Genomic DNA, 16552 nt, shown 5'->3' on the forward strand with positions numbered 1-16552 from the left:
CCAATAATTTCCTGAATTCAAATTTCACTTTCTGCCACCATTCAAGCCTATGGCCCAGATAATTGATGTTGGGGGTGGGGGGGGGGGGGGGGGAGGAGGGGATGGTGGTGAGGATGCTCTGGATTAGGATAAAATGAAGTTACCATAGTCTTACGGAACTGTAGTCCTACCTGTTCATTAGACAGAGAGGTGACTGGTGGTGGTTTAACCTGGAGGGGCGGGGGGTGGGGGGGGGGGGTGGGGGTGGGGGGTGGTGGGGGGGGGGTGGTTGTAACCAGACCTTAGGGTTAGGGGAGAGGGTGAGAAGGAAAATCCTTTCTGGTAACCTCAGCTGGTATGGGATTTGAACCCACGCTATTGGCATCACATTGTGTCACAAGCTGTGCAGCCAACTCAGCTAACCAAAGGGTAGGGCCAAGACTGGGCAATCCTGGGAATCAAAGTTTAGGACTAAGGACAAAGATGAGAAGATACAGCAGACACCAAGGGCTCAGTGTGGCAGAGTCCATAAGGAGTACAAAAATTGCAGGGTGTCTTAAAAAAGAAAATTGTAAAACTAAGGCAGTTCATGAGAAATCATTGTAATAACGGAAACCTAAAGAGCTTTAAAAATAGATAAAGAGGTTAAAGAAAAATGACAAGGGCATGTTTCGGGTTCTTTGGGACCACAGGGATAATCTGAGAGAGGATCAGGAGGTGTGGGCACAGACCTGTATGAATATGGTCTTCACAATGGAAAAGCACGATGCAGGTGTAGATATCAGATGGGACAACTGTGAAATATCAGAAGAAATTAAACATGGAGTGAAAAAAACAGGAGCTAGCAGCATTTGCAGTCTTAGATGTGAATAAATTCACAGTCAGTTTAACCTCAATGTTGGGTCAGTCAATGGAAAGAATTCTTGAGAGTCAGATCATCTTTACATTTGGAGAAACGTGGATTAGTCAGAGATAGTCAGCATGGATTTGTTAAGATGAGGTCATGTTGGATAATTTGATTGAATATTTTGTGGAGGTAACCAGGACTGTTGGTGAGAGTGATGTGGTTAACTGTTGATTTTAACACGGCACTTGATTATGTGCCTCATGGCAGATTAGTCAAAGCAGTAAAGTGCATTGGACCGAAGGCAAAATGGATCGAGTATTGGCTGGGAGGCAGGAAGCAGAGGGTGATGGTGAAAAGATGTTGCAGTCACATGAATTCTGTTTCTAGTGGAGCTCCTCAGGGGTCAGTGATGGGTCCCTTGCTGTTTGTGGTGTATGTTAATGGTCAGGACTGAAATTTAAGGGGTACAATCGTGAGGTTTGTGGATTATACAGAAATTGTTTGGAGTGGTAAACAGTAAGGAGGATAGGTCTAAACCACAGGAGGATATCACCAGATTGGTGAGCCAAGCAGAACAGATGCAACAGGTGGCACGGTGGCTCAGTGGTTAGCACTGCTGCCTCACAGCACCAGAGACCTGGGTTCAAATCCTGCCTCAGGCGACTGTCTGTGTGGAGTTTGCACATTCTCCCCGTGTCTGTGTGGGTTTCCTCTGGGTGCTCTGGTTTCCTCCCACAGTCTAAAGATGTGCAGGTTAGGTGAATTGGCCATGCTAAATTGCCTGTAGTGTTAGGTGAAGGGGTAAATGTAGGGGAATGGGTCTGGGTGGGTTGCTCTTCGGAGGGTTGGTGTGGACTTGTTGGGCCGAAGGGCCTGTTTCCACACTGTAAGTAATCTAATCTAAATGGAATTCAGGCTGGAAATGTGTCAGGTAATGCACTTGGGGGGGACTAACAAGGCAAGGGATTACACAGGAATAATAGGACCCTGGAAAAGTACTGAAGATCAGAGGAACTGTGATTTACTTACCCACAGATCCTTAAGGTCAGGTAGATAAGGTGGTTATGAAAGCAAGTGGGATCCTTGTATTTACTGGTTGAGGCATAGAGAGCAAGGGCAAGGGCGATATGCTGGATATGTATGAAACATTGGTGAGACCACAGCTGGAGAACAATGTGCAGTTCTGGTCACCACACTGTGGTGTGTTGCCAGGATGGTCTGGTCACCAGGATGTGTTTGCCTGGAGGAGATCCACCAGGATATTGCCTGGGTTGGAGGGTCAGAGCCATGATGAAAGATGAGACAGACCGGGGTTGTTTTCTTCAGAACAGCGATAGAGATGGGGTATAGAAACGATGGATAGGGAGGCACATTTTTCATTAGTAGAGGATTCAGTAATCAGGGGTATAGACTTAAGATGAGAGGTTGGAGACTAAAAGGAGAGTTGAGGAGAAGTTTCTCATTCAGGGGGAGTGGGAATAACTGCTGGAAAGTGTGGTCGAATCAGACAATCCCCATAACATGTAAGCATTGTTTGGTTTCTTGCATTACCATAGTCTCCAGGTAATTATTGATTGTAATACTGGATTGGTATAGTCAAATGTTTGCTGAAAATGTGTTGCTGGAAAAGCGCAGCAGGTCAGGCAGCATCCAAGGAGCAGGAGAATCGACGTTTCGGGCATGAACCCTTCTTCAGGAATGAGGAAAGTGTGTCCAGCAGGCTAAGATAAAAGGTAGGGAGGAGGGGCGTTGGAAATGCGATAGGTGGAAGGAGGTTAAGGTGAGGGTGATAGGCCGGAGTGGAGGTGGGGCGGAGAGGTCGGGAAGAAGATTGCAGGTTAGGAAGGTGGTGCTGAGGTCAGACCATAGCAACACGATGGTTGGAGGAAGAGCGCCTCATCTTCCGCCTAGGAACCCTCCAACCACAAGGGATGAACTCAGATTTCTCCAGTTTCCTCATTTCCCCTCCCCCCACCTTGTCTCAGTCCCAACCCTCGAACTCAGCACCATCTTCCTAACCTGCAATCTTCTTCCTGACTTCTCCGCCCACACCCCCACTCCGGCCTATCACCCTCACCTTATCACCCTCACCTTAATCTCCTTCCACCTATCACATTTCCAACGCCCGTCCTCCCTATCTTTTATCTTAGCCTGCTTGGCACACTTTCCTCATTCCTGAAGAAGGACTCATGCCCAAAACGTCGATTCTCCTGTTCCTTTGATGCTGCCTGACCTGCTGCGCTTTTCCAGCAACACATTTTCAGCTCTGATCTCCAGCATCTGCTTTGACTTTCTCATAGTCAAATCTTTGTTGACTGGTAGGGAGATGATGGGCTGAATGGCCTCCTTTGATGCTGTAAACATCTAGGAATCAATGGGCTCAACTTCTAATTGCTCTCTGAGTTGGCTGAGCAAACCATTTGGTTCTAGGCCAATTAAAGATGGGTAAGACATGGTGACCTAGGCATCAATGCCCATTTCTTATGAGAGAAAGAACTGGAAAAACTTTTACTTTAGTCTCTGAGCTTCAATTTACATAAAAACCCAGGATCCCATTAACTTTATTACCCTGGGCTGCCACCTTCACATCCAAATCATTTATAAAAAGGATGAAAAGTAGAGGACCCAGCACCGATCCTTGTGGCACTCCACTGGTCACAGGCCTCCAGTCTGAAAAACAACCCTCCACCACCACCCTCTGTCTTCTACCTTTGAGCCAGTTCTGTATCCAAATGGCTAGTTCTCCCTGTATTCCATGAGATCTAACCTTGCTAACCAGTGCCCCATGGGGAACCTTGCTGAACACCTTACTGAAGTCCATAGAGATTACGTCCAATGCTCTGCCCTCATTAGTAGTGCAGGAATGCTAATCTCATTCTGTTCTGTACAGATTCTGTGATTTTGTGGAGAAACTCAGCAGGTCTTTTGAGAAGGAAGCAGCATTACCATTTCAAGCCTGACATGACTCCCCATCAGACAGGTTTCAATTGGCAAGGGAGACAGCAGTTCTGGGGGAATAGGCAGGAAAGTGGGTTGGAGATCACAGTCAGGCCAGGCATGATCTTATTGACTGCAAATACTCCTGCTCCCAATTCTTGTGTGCTTGTGTTCAAGGGTGACTAAACCACCACAGGGAGCATAGGAACAAAAGGGAGCAAGATGTGACATGGGAGGATATGGGAGGGGAACTGAACTGTCACAATCTTACAATTCTAAACACCAACAACGCATTGACACGTGAAGGTGAAATGGTTAATAACTTTCCAAAAGTAAGGTGTGTCCTCCAGTTGACAAGAGGATGTCCTGTTACAGGTAAGGACAACACCATCAAAGTGTGGCGAGTATTTCCATATGCCCAAGAATCCCTCAGTGTCTTAATGAATCTGTACGGCGCCCATCCAGCCACTCACTTGTGCATCATGAAGACTGTGTTCATGGTGGCGTTTCAGAATCCTGCTCGTGCTGTTCACACCATCGTCCTCTATGATATCAGGAAGAAGACTCGCAAAGACCATCATCCAGCCAATGACCATGAGGAAGAAATAACAGGTCAGACACTTACATTGTATCATTGGGATATACTGTCCCCATCAAACACTCCCAGGACAGGGACAGCACAGGGTTAGATACAGAGTAAAGCTCCCTCTACACTGTCCCCATCAAACACTCCCAGGACAGGGACAGCACAGGGTTAGATACAGAGTAAAGCTCCCTCTACACTGTCCCCCATCAAACACTCCCAGGACATGGATTGCACCGGGTTTGATACAGAGTAAAGCTCCCTATACACTGATCCCCCATCAAATACTCCCAGGACAGGGACAGCACGGGGTTAGGTTCAGAGTAAAGCCTCCTCTACATTGTCCCCATCAAACACTCCCAGTACAGGGACAGCACGGGGTTAGATACAGAGTAAAGCTCCCTCTACACTGTCAAGGAATATCAGCTCCTCTTCATTCTTGGCCTGTATGTGTCTCCATTCAAGCCACAGCATGGTTGACTAGTAAGTGCCCTCTGAATTGCCCAGAAACCTGGAATGAGTATTAGCTGCTGGCTATTCCAGCATTGTCTCCATCCCAGGAGGGAATGGCCAGAGAGTGAGCAAACCAGCAGGAATTGTTTGCTGCCTGTTAACTCCACCTTACCAAAGATCCAGCCCAGTTGTGGAGTAGACCTTAATGACTGAGCAGACTGGAGGGGCTGAATGGTCTGCTCCCAGTGCCATGCTGGTTCTAGAAGGCATTGAGGGAGGGTCATCATGTGCACTCTGTACTCATGGGTTAGTCTGGGGCTGTGAGTGGTGGAGCTGGGGGCTGTTTTGAGATAACAGTCTGAACATCATAATGTAGGGACCAACTGTGTCTCAGGGGCACTTCCTCTGTTGGACTAAGCAAGAAACCACTGCCGTGTCCCCACACCCAAACAATTAGGGCAGGTGTTTCAAGGAAAACAATTTGTCCCCATCAAATCTCATTGGAAAGTTTAATGAGAATGGGTGATCATATTCCTGATCGACTGGTTTAGTAAGAGCAGCAAATTATATTTCGAGTCACCCAGATCTACAGCACAGTAAAAGGCCCTGGCTGGTGATACAGTATTGTCCACGTGGATATTTTTAAAGCAAATTCCAGAAGATAATTTATCACCGAGCCATTTAAAATACCAGGGGTTGGCACTGTGGCTTAGTAGTTAGCGCTGCTGCCTCACAATGCCAGGTACCTGGGTTCGATTCCAGCCTTGGGCGACTGTCTGTGTGGGGTTTGCACCCCCCCCCCCCCCCACCCCCTCTGCCCCGTCACCATGTCTGTGTGGGTTTCTTCTGGGTGCTCCGGTTTCCTCCCACAATCCAAAGATGTGCAGGGTGAATTGGTCGTGCTAAATTGCCCATAGTGTTCAGAGATTTGTAAGTTAGATGGGTTAGGCATTGCAAATGCAGGATGATAGGGCGGGGGGGGGGGGTACATCTGGTCGGGATTCTCCTTGCAGAGTCAGTGTGGACTCGATGGGCTGAATGGCCCATTGTAGGGATTCTGTGATTCCCATGCTCTAACCTTTGTGTGTGCGTATGTTCCCACCCCCAGGACTCTGTGCTTGTTCAGAGCTGAAGATATTTGCTTCCACGTGTAAAGCTGGGATTGTGAAAATTTGGGACCACAACAATCAGCTGATGAGGTGAGATATGGGAACTGTGGAGCTGTGTAATTGTAAAGTCAATGGCAGCAATCCCACCTTAAGATCCATGTTCAGGAGTGGAGTCAAACAGCCTTCACATTTGTTACCTGACTCAGTAACAACACCAGGAGCTGGAGGAGGACCCCCTGCCCATCATGGTCAGGCAGCATCCGAGGAGCAGGAGCATCGATGTTTTGGGCATAAACCAGAACTGGCTCATTTCTGAGGCAGAGCTAATGCTCGAAACGTCGATTCTCCTGCTCCTCGGATGCTGCCTGACCGGCTGTGTTTTTCCAGCACCACACTCTCAACTCTGACCTCCAACATCTGCAGTCTTCACTTTCTCATGTCTGGGCCAGCTCTCCTAATTAGCAATGCACCTAGTGTCCTTCCCCGCCTTCTCCCAAAACCCTGCACATTCTCCTTTTCAGGAAATTATACAATTCACTTTCACAGCCTCGATTAAAAGTGCCTCAACCACACTCAGAGGCAAAGTACTCCAGGTATAACCACTTCCCACATGGAAATGTTTTTCCTTATGTCTGACTTGGTTCTCTTGCCAGTCACCTTAAACCTGTGCTCTCTCATTCTCCATGCTTCCAACATTGGGAAAGTTTCTCTAATTCTGTCAAGAATCATTGCAATCCTGAATGTCTTCATCAAATCTCCCTGGTACAGAGCCACAAACTCTCTACGTAGCTAAATCTCCTCATCCCTGGAGCTATTCACATGGACCTGTCCTTCCTCCTCTCAAACACCATCTCATCCTTGCTCGGCTTCATCAGAGCAGCTCTGAGGAAGGGTCATCGGGTTCGAAACGCTAACTCTGATTTCTCTCCACAGATGTTGCCAGACCTGCTGAATTTCTCCCGCAATAGTTTCAGATCTCCAGCATCCTCAGTTCTTCATAAACACCAAAAGATTTGCAGGTGCTGTAAATCAGAAACAAGAACAGAAATTACTGGAAAAACTCAGCAGGAGCTGGCAGCATCTGTGGAGAGAAATCAGTGTTAGTATTTTGGGTCAAGTGACCCTTCCTCAGTCCTCGGTCACTCGACCAGAAACATTAACTCTGCTTTCTCTCCACAGATGCTACCAGACCTGCTGAGCTTTTCCAGTAATTTCTGTTTTTGTTTCAGATTTCCAGCATCTGCAAATCTTTATTTTAACATTACTTGCTTACTTAATGTGACTTTATTGATTAAAATCTACAAATACAGCTCAATACTGGTTGATCACAGTGGCCTTCTCTCTATTCCTCTCTCTTTCTGTCCCTCTAGTTCTCCTTCTAAAGTATAATTGTGATCTGAGTCTATAACCAGAGAGACCCAGCAACAGATGGATCATTGAAGGTCATGACATAGGTTAATGATGTCATATAAAAAAAACAAAATAAAAGTATTGCTTTTCAATTCTAAAAGAATAGATTTAACAAGCTGAGAATTGCTGTTGTTATATTGAATCCGAGGTTGGGTCATCTTTGGAGTTACTGTGTACAGACTTGGCCCTCATTTGATTAAATGAATAAAGAGACTCTGGATAGAGTGAAGGAAGGATTTACAGGAGCAAAAACAGAATTAAGAGGCCATAATGGTCAGGAAAGATTGAACACACCAGATTCTTCAGAATACAGCTCAACGGTTGGTGACAGAGGTTATTCGGTGTTTGATATGGCATTTCCATGACGATGTATCAATTATCGAGTCATACTCCAAAGAAACAGACCCTTTGGTCTAACCAGTCCATGCTGACCATAACCCCAAACTAAACTAGTCCTATCTGCCTGCATTTGGCTGATGTCCCTCCAAACCTTTCCTATTCATGTATTTATCCAAATGTTTTGTAAACATTGCAACTGTCCTCAAATCCACCACTTCCTCAGGGAAGTTCATTCTGCACACGAATCATAGATTATAAAAAATCCTGTAAAATATCCCAATTCCTATTCTCAAACTTCTGGGTAATGGAAGTGCTAAATACCTTCTTAACCATCCTGTGATGCAAATTTCAAACAAAATATACCTGAACCCTTAAGTCCCTCTGTTCTACAGCGCTACCCAGGGCCTTAGTATTAATTGTACAAGCTCTCTCAGTATAAAAAAAGTTGCCCCTCGGGTCCCTTTTAAATCTTTCTCCTCTCACCTTAAAAATATTCTCCCTAGTTTTGAACTCACCTACCCTAGAGAATAGACCTTTGCTATTCACCTTATCTATACCCCTCATGATTTTATAAATCTCTATAAAATCTCCTCTCAATGCCCTATGCTACAGTGAAACAGGTGTCAGCCTATCCAGCCTATTTTATAACTCAAACCCTCCATTCCTGGCAACAGCTTGGTAAATATCTTCTGAACCCTGTCCAATTTAGTAATATCCTGCCTATAGCAGAGTGACCAGGACTGTACACAGTACTCCAGAACAGGTCCCACCAACATCCTGTACAACCCTAACATGACATCCTAACTCCTATTCTCAAAATTCTGGGCAATGAAGGTGCTAAATGCCTTCTTAACCATCCTATCTATCTGTGATGGAAATTTCAAAGAATTATGTACCTGAACCCCTATGTCCTTCTATTCTACAACACTACCCAGTGCCCTACCATTAATTGTATAAGTCCTGCCCTTGTGTGTTTTACCAAAATGCAGCACTTCACATTTACCCAAATTCAACTCCATCAGCCACTCCTCAGCCCATTGGTTAAGAGAAAACCACTTAGCACCTTAGCTCCTCTGATATTCAATAAGATCTGATTGAATTGAGTTGAATTTATTGTCACATGTACCGAGGCACAGTGAAAAGTTTTGTCTTGTGAGCAATACAGACAGATCACAGAGTTAGATTAGATTAGATTACATTACAGTGTGGAAACAGGCCCTTCGGCCCAACAAGTCCACACCGACCCGCTGAAGCGCAACCCACCCATACCCCTACATTTACCCCTTACCTAACACTACGGGCAATTTAGCATGGCCAATTCACCTGACCTGCACATTTTTGGACTGTGGGAGGAAACCAGAGCACCCGGAGGAAACCCACGCAGACACGGAGAGAACGTGCAAACTCCACACAGTCAGTCGCCTGAGGCGGGAATTGAACCCGGGTCTTTGGCGCTGTGAGGCAGCAGTGCTAACCATTATGCCACCGTGCCACCCCAACAACAGTAGGGTAGAAACTGTTACAAAGCTGGTTGGTGCATGTGTTCAGGCTTCTGTATCTTGTCTCCCATGGTGGAGGTTGTAGAAAAACATTGCCATGGTGCAGTGGATCTTTGAGAATGCTGGCGGCCTTTCCTTGACAGCGGGCCTGGTAGATGGATTCGATAGATGGGAGGTTGGCCTTTGTGATTGTCTGGGCCGGGTTCACCACTCTCTGTAACTATCGCCGATCTTGAATGGTACAGTTGCCATACCAGGTTGTGATACATCCAGACAGAATGCTCTAGATGGCACACCTGTAAAAGTTGGCAAGGGTATTCTCCGTCATGCCAAATTTCCTGAGCTGCCTGAGGAAGAAAAGACATTGTTGGGCCTTTGTAACCAGCGTGTCCACATGAAGAGTCCAAGAAAGCTTGTTGTGGATGATCACTCCCAGGAGCTTGACACTCTCCACTTGTTCCACCTCAGTGCTGTTAATGTGTAGGCAGGGGGCATGAATAACATCCCGCTGAAAGTCAATAATGAGTTACATGGTTTTGCCGGCATTGAGAGCTAGGTTGTTCTCAGTGCACCATTTATTCCAGGTCTTCCACCTCCCGTCTGTAGTCTATTTCATCGTCATCATATTCCCTGACACTTCGCCGCCCACCATGCTCCACCCCCACACCTTACTTATCAAGAATCTATCTCCCTCAGTCTTAAAAGTATTGAAAAACTCTATTCCCATGTTTCAGAGGAAGAAAGTTCCAAAGACTCATGACCCTCTGGCAGAAGATACTTCTCCTAATCTCTGTCTTAACATCCATTTACAGGGGAGGCCGGAGAAAAGAGCCATCAATATCAGATACTCAAGAAACAGGAGCAGCAATTAGCCATTCGGCCCATTGAATCTGCTGCTCCATTCAACATGGCCCTGACTGATCCAACTCCACATTCCTGCCTGCTCCCTGTAACCTCAATTCCCCCAAAGTCCGGCATGTTCTCAATCCCAATCTTAAGTATATTAAATGCGACAGACTTCACCACACTCTGACACAGCACTCAACCTTTTGAGGAGATTTCTCCTCATCTCAGTCCTACAAGGTGATCCCTTTATCCCTTTAGGTTCGCTGGGTAGCGGGGGGTGCAATCTCCTGGTGTGTGTGTGTCCCACCCTTTCAGAATCTTGTAGATAATGAGACAGTTGCTAATGTATCCAGCCTGCAATTTCAGGATTACTGTCTTCAGCCAGAGATGGGTGAGACTGTGGAAGTCACCATCCAGGGAGTGGTTCAGACCAATAGTACAGATGGCTTTAAGGGGGAAGCCAGATAAACTCATGAAAGACACACACAGGAAGATGCAACAGAAGGACAGAGTGATACGGTGGAGCGAAGAGGGGCAGGGAGGAACCCATGATCCAGAATAAAGCAGCTAGGCAGAATGGACTATTTCTGTGTTGTATATACACTGTGATTCTATATAATGTATACTGTTTCTTGCTGTATAAATCCTATAGATGACTTCATTCCCTAATCTTTGACACACATTTTGAACTCGTGTCGATCAGAGTGTATTGAGGTGATGCAGGCCAGCCACACATTTATTTTTATTTTGACGTCCGTGGTTCAGACGCTAAAAGCCTGCAACTTTCTGATAACAAAGTGTGGAGTGACGGAATAGAAATAGATATGTTTTCTGTTGCTGTCTCCCAAACCAGCCCCTAACTGAGGCAGCAGGGTCATATCATGGTTTATTGAGGAGACAGAGATTAGTTGGCACAAATGTTGGATTGTGAAGGGCATTTTCCATGACCAATGCAATCACAACAGCAAGTACTCACTTATCAATCCACAGCAACAGAGAGTGAGGCCATTCCACCATTGTCCCTATGCTGGCTCTTTGGAAGAACTGTCCCCATACCCTGCTCTTTCCCCAAGTTTGCACAAATGTTTCCGGTTTAAATATAGATAAGTGTGAGGTGATGCTGTAAGTCAAATCAAGGTAAGAGTTTCACAGTGAATGGTGGGGCCTTAAGGAGTGTAGTGGAACAGAGGGATCTTGGAGTTCAGGTACACAGTTCTCTGGAAGTGGAGTCCCAGGTAGACAGGGCAGTGAAGGAGACCTTTGGCACACTGGCCTTCGTCAGTCAGGGCACTGAGTATAGAAGGTGGGAAGTTATGTTGCAGTTGTACAGGATGTTGGTGAGGCTACACTTGGAGGATTGTGTTCAGTTTTGGTCACCTTGCTAAAGGAAGGGTGTTATTAAACTGGAAAGAGGGCAGAAGAAATTTACAAGGATGTTGCCTGGTCTCAAGGGATTGAGTTATAGGGAGAGGTTAGTCAAGTTAGGACTTTTTTCTTTATAATGTAGGAGACCAATAGGGGACCTTATAGAGGCGTATAAGATCATGAGAGGCATGGATAGGGTGAATGTACTCAGTCTTTTTCCCAGGGTTGGGGAATCAAGGACTAGAGGGCATCAGTTTAAGGTTAGAGGGGAAAGAATAAAAGGGAACCTGAGGGGCAACTTTTTTACACAGAGGGTGTTACACATGTGGAATGAGCTGCCAGTGGAAGTGGTTGAGGTGGGTACATTAACAACATTTAAAAGGCATTTGGACAAATACATGGATAGGAAAGGATTAGAAGGATGTGGGCCAAGTGCGGGGAAATGGGGTTAGTGAGGATGGTCATTCTCGTCGGTATGGACCAGTTAGGGCCAAAGGGCCTATCTCCGTGCTGTAGGACTCTATGACTCTATTTATTAGATTCCTTCTTTAAGTGGATGTTGCCTCCATGGTGCCAGGATTAGGACTGTCAGAGAATGGCTGCAGGACTTTCTTTTGGGGGACGGTGAAAAGCCAGAGGTTATGGCCCACGTTGACACCACCAACACAGTTACGAAGAGGGGTGTGGTCCTGAAGGTAGAAGTTAGGGCGCTAGGAATGACACTGCAGATCAAGACTTAGAAAGCAGTAATCCTCCCAGCACCACGTGGCAGTGAGTATGGAAATCACAAGATTACCTGGACTGGAAGGTTTGAGTTATAAGGGCAGCTTGGATAGGCTGGGACTTCTTTCTCTGGACCGAAGGAGACTGAGGGCTGACATTATAGAGGTTTATATATAAAATCGTGAGGGGTATAGATAAGGTAGACAGCCAACAGCTTTTCCAAAGGGTAGGGGAGACAAACTATAGGGCATAGGTTGAAGGTGAGAGGAGAGAGATACAGAAGGGTCCAGATGGGCAATTTCTTTCACTCAGAAGGTGGTGAGTGTCTGGAATGGGCTGCCAGAGGTAATCGTGGTGGAGAATATAATTTCATCATTGAAGGAACATTTAGACAAGTGGGAGGGATAAAGAGGAATATGGACTAAATGCAGACAATGCTAAAACTGGGTGGCATGGGCATGTTGGGCCGAAGGGCCTGTTTCCATGCTGTAGGCCTCTATGACTCTCAGATTGAGTGAAGGAATGGGCAGGAGGCAGGGCTTTAGATTTCTGGGATATTGGAGTGGTTGTGGGCCAGCTATGGTCTGTACCAGGACCTTGGTCAGCAGGGCACTCATGTCCTGGCAGAGAGATCTGCTCATATTGTTGGGGAGGGTAAACATGACCCTTTTGGAGGGGGGGGGGGTTGGGAACCTGTGAAGGTATTCAAGCAGAATTAAAACAAAGCCAGTCACAGGAAGTAGAGAAGCTGTAAATAAAGTGGGAAGTATTCATAGGGGAGGCAGTGTGGATTAGAAATGTCACTACACTGTTAATTCAGAGACCCAGATAACGTTCTGGGGACCTGGGTTCGAATCCTATCACGGCAGATGGTGGAATTTGAATTCAATAAAAATCTGGAATTAAAAGTCTAGTAATGACCACAAATCCATTGTCAATTGTCAGAAATCCCCACCTGGTTCAGTAATGTCCTTTAGGGAAGGAAACTGCCATCCTTACCTGGTCTGGCCTACACATGACTCCAGACCCACAGCAATGTGGTTGATTCTTAACTGCCCTCTGGGCAATTAGGGATGGGTATTAAATGGGCAATAAGTAATGCCCACATCCCATGGAAGGTAATGTATTTTTTTTAAAAAGGCAGAAATAAATATTAGAATATCACATTTACAGAATACCGAGTGCTCCTGACTTACAAACTCTCGTATTTACAGGCATAATTCCATATTGGATCTAATGTTAAAGACCTGACAGACTAACAGTTTTTGTATTTACAAAAGGCTCCTGTATATTGTCCTGCATTGTATATGACTTGCATATGAACCAACTTGTGTATGGGACCTGTCCACAACCTGGAAACTGTCTGCAGTGTTTGAAAGCAGAAATAAAGACATTATTTCTGAATGTATGCAGTATTCAAACACAAATGGGGTGTGTGGAAGCTGCAAGTACAAGTCCAACTGTTTGATTTAATGGCCATGATTGAGACATGGTTGCATGCTGCTAAAAGATATTCAACATTTAGGAGGGATAGGCAAAAAGGAAGGGAGGTCCAATAGAGGTGACAATGAGCAATAGGATCAATATGTTCATGAGGCAGAAACACTGAGCAGAAGATCAAGATATAGAGTCAGTTTGAGTGGAGCTTTGAAACAGCAAGGGGTAGCAAACATTAGCGGGAGTGAGATGGGTGAGATTCTTAACAAGTATTTGTTTTGGTATTCACCGAGGAGAGGGACATAATGGATGTTGAGGTTAGGGATAGATGTTTGAGTACTCTAGGTCAAGTCAGCATAACGAGGAAGGAAGTGTTGGATAGTCCCCAGGTCCGGATGGGATCTATCCCAGGTTACTGAGGGAAGTGAGAGAGGAAATACCTGGGGCTTTAACAGATATCTCTGCAGCATCCTTGAACACGAGTGAGGACTGGAGAATTGCTAATGTTGTCCCCTTGTTTAAGAAGGGGAGCAGGGATAATCCGGGTAATTACAGACCGGTGAGCCCGATGTCAGTGGTAGGGAAGCTGCTGGAGAAGATACTGAGGAATAGGATATATACCCATTTGGAAGAAAATTGGCTTATCAGTGATAGGCAGCACTGCACCCCACCCCAGCCTACCTCCCCAGCCAGCCTCCATCTCCCTGCAGACACTAACCTCCGCAGTGAGGATTGAAAAGGGACTGGGGTTAGGTCGTTAGGGGAAATGGTGGGGGTATGGAGGTCGAGGGGCTGGGGAGGCCTGGAAACCATGTATCTGTAACTCACAATACACAGCTGAGAAACAGAAGATATGGGTATGAACTCCTGGGGCAGTGACTGGTGCTAACACTTCCCTCTGGTAATGCCCAGGGAATCAAATCCCTCTGTTCCTGGGCCTTTCATTAAAAATAAGATTTTATAAAAGTACAGAAAGTTTAGCTGACTTTTATTCCCAGGTTGGTAGTGAGCATGGAGCAGGTTTCCGTAATTATCATGAATTATGTTTTATTACACTCTAGATACAGGTGATCAGCATGGACTGTCAGCGTTCAACTATACCAGTCATAACTCTAACCCCCTTATTAACCCCCCTTACACACACACACACGCGCGCAAACACACACACACACACACACACATACACACACACTCTCACACTCTTACAGATACACACATACACTCACACATGAACAGTCACAACACATACACAAACACATGCAGACACATACAAATGAGACATGGTTGCATGGTGACCAAGACTGGGAACTGGCTGCTAAAAGATATTCAACATTTAGGAGGGATAGGCAAAAAGGAAGGGAGGTCCAATAGAGGTGACAATGAGCAATGGGATCAATGTGTTCATGAGGCAGAAACACTGAGCAGAAGATCAAGATATAGAGTCAGTTTGAGTGGAGCTCTGAAACAGCAAGGGGCAGCAAACATTAACGGGAGTGAGATGGGTGAGATTCTTAACAAGTATTTGTTTCGGTATTCACACTCACCCACAAACACAAACATGCAAATGCATACACAGACACACACTCATGTACAAACACAAACATACAAATATATACTGACACACATATGCAAACACACACATACAAATATGCACTCAGAGACATACACACACACACACATGCAAATACACACAGAAAATGTGTGTTTTTGATGGAGAGTAAGCTGTGAAAGTAGTTCAGTGATCTCTGTTCATGGTATCTGCTGAAGTGGCTTTCATGTTGACCATGCAGGAGGTACAGGGTGTCTGCTTTAACTTATAAAGGTCACTGTCCTATTCATGACAGAAGAATAAATGGATTTTGCTCAGACTTAAAGTAACTTCTACTGCAGAGAACAGAGAAAGCCCCTAAGCCGGTCTGAAGGTGTTTCTCTGTATCTTGCTCACAGCTTCAAGCTGTTCAGCTACCTCTGAACCAATCACATTGTTGGCAGGCAGAAAGCCTTTATTATTCATAACTGGTTAATAGTCCACAGACTAGACAGTTACGAGTTACCAGCTGAATCTCCACTTGTACATACTGGGCTCCAGCATGTCTGCACCTTCTCCTATAATACTTGAACCAACAGCTGTGTAAACACTGCTTACAATGAGGGTCAGCTTACTTACTTTCATAAACATACAGTAATCCTTTGGTATTCCTTGCTTAATAAAACATCGAACATAGAACATTACAACACAGTACAGGCCCTTCGGCCCTCGATGTTGCGCCGCCCTGTCATACTAATCTGAAGCTATCCCACCTACACTATTCCATGTACGTCCATTTGCTTGTCCAATGACGACTTAAATGCACTTAAAGTTGGCGAATCTACTACCGTTGCAGGCAAAGCATTCCATACCCTTACTACTCTCTGAGTAAAGAAACTACCTCTGACATCTGTCTTATACCTATCTCCCCTCACTTTAAAGTTGTGTCCCCTCGTGTTTGCCGTCCCCATACTTGGAAAAAGGCTCTCCCCGTCCACCCTATCTAACCCTCTGATTATCTTGTATGTCTCTATTAAGTCACCTCTTAACCTTCTTCTCTCTAACGAGAACAGCCTCAAGGCCCTCAGCCTTTCCTCATAAGACATTCCTAGTAAATCAGGCAACATCCTAGTAAATCTCCTCTGCACTCTTTCCAAAGCTTCCACATCCTTCTTATAATGCGGTGACCAGAACTGTACACAGTACTCCAAGTGTGGCCGTACCAGAGTTTTGTACAGCTGCAGCATAACCTCCTGGTTCCGGAACTCAATCCGTCTATTAATAAAGGTCAAAACATTGTGTGCCTTCCTAACAACCCTGTCAACCTGGGTCGCAACTTTCAGGGATCTGTGTACATGGACACCGAGATCTCTCTGCTCATCTACACTCCCAAGAATTTTACCATTAGCCCAGTACTTTGCATTCCAATTACTTCAGCCAAAGTGAATCACCTTACACTTGTCCGCATTAAACTCCATTTGCCACCTCTCAGTCCAG

The 16552-nt window shown here is 45.6% G+C and overlaps 1 protein-coding gene across 1 annotated transcript in view; it reads left to right on the forward strand.

Moving 5' to 3' along the window:
• Positions 1–16552, forward strand: part of wdr97 (WD repeat domain 97) — a 91855-nt gene that overhangs the window by 8909 nt on the left and 66394 nt on the right. The window contains exons 3-4 of the mRNA XM_072575001.1: positions 4139–4375; positions 5908–5998. Coding sequence (XP_072431102.1) covers positions 4139–4375; positions 5908–5998 — 328 coding nt within the window. The remainder of the gene's footprint in view (positions 1–4138; positions 4376–5907; positions 5999–16552) is intronic.

Source organism: Chiloscyllium punctatum, chromosome 8 (assembly GCF_047496795.1).
Source record: "Chiloscyllium punctatum isolate Juve2018m chromosome 8, sChiPun1.3, whole genome shotgun sequence".
Classification (NCBI taxonomy): domain Eukaryota; kingdom Metazoa; phylum Chordata; class Chondrichthyes; order Orectolobiformes; family Hemiscylliidae; genus Chiloscyllium; species Chiloscyllium punctatum.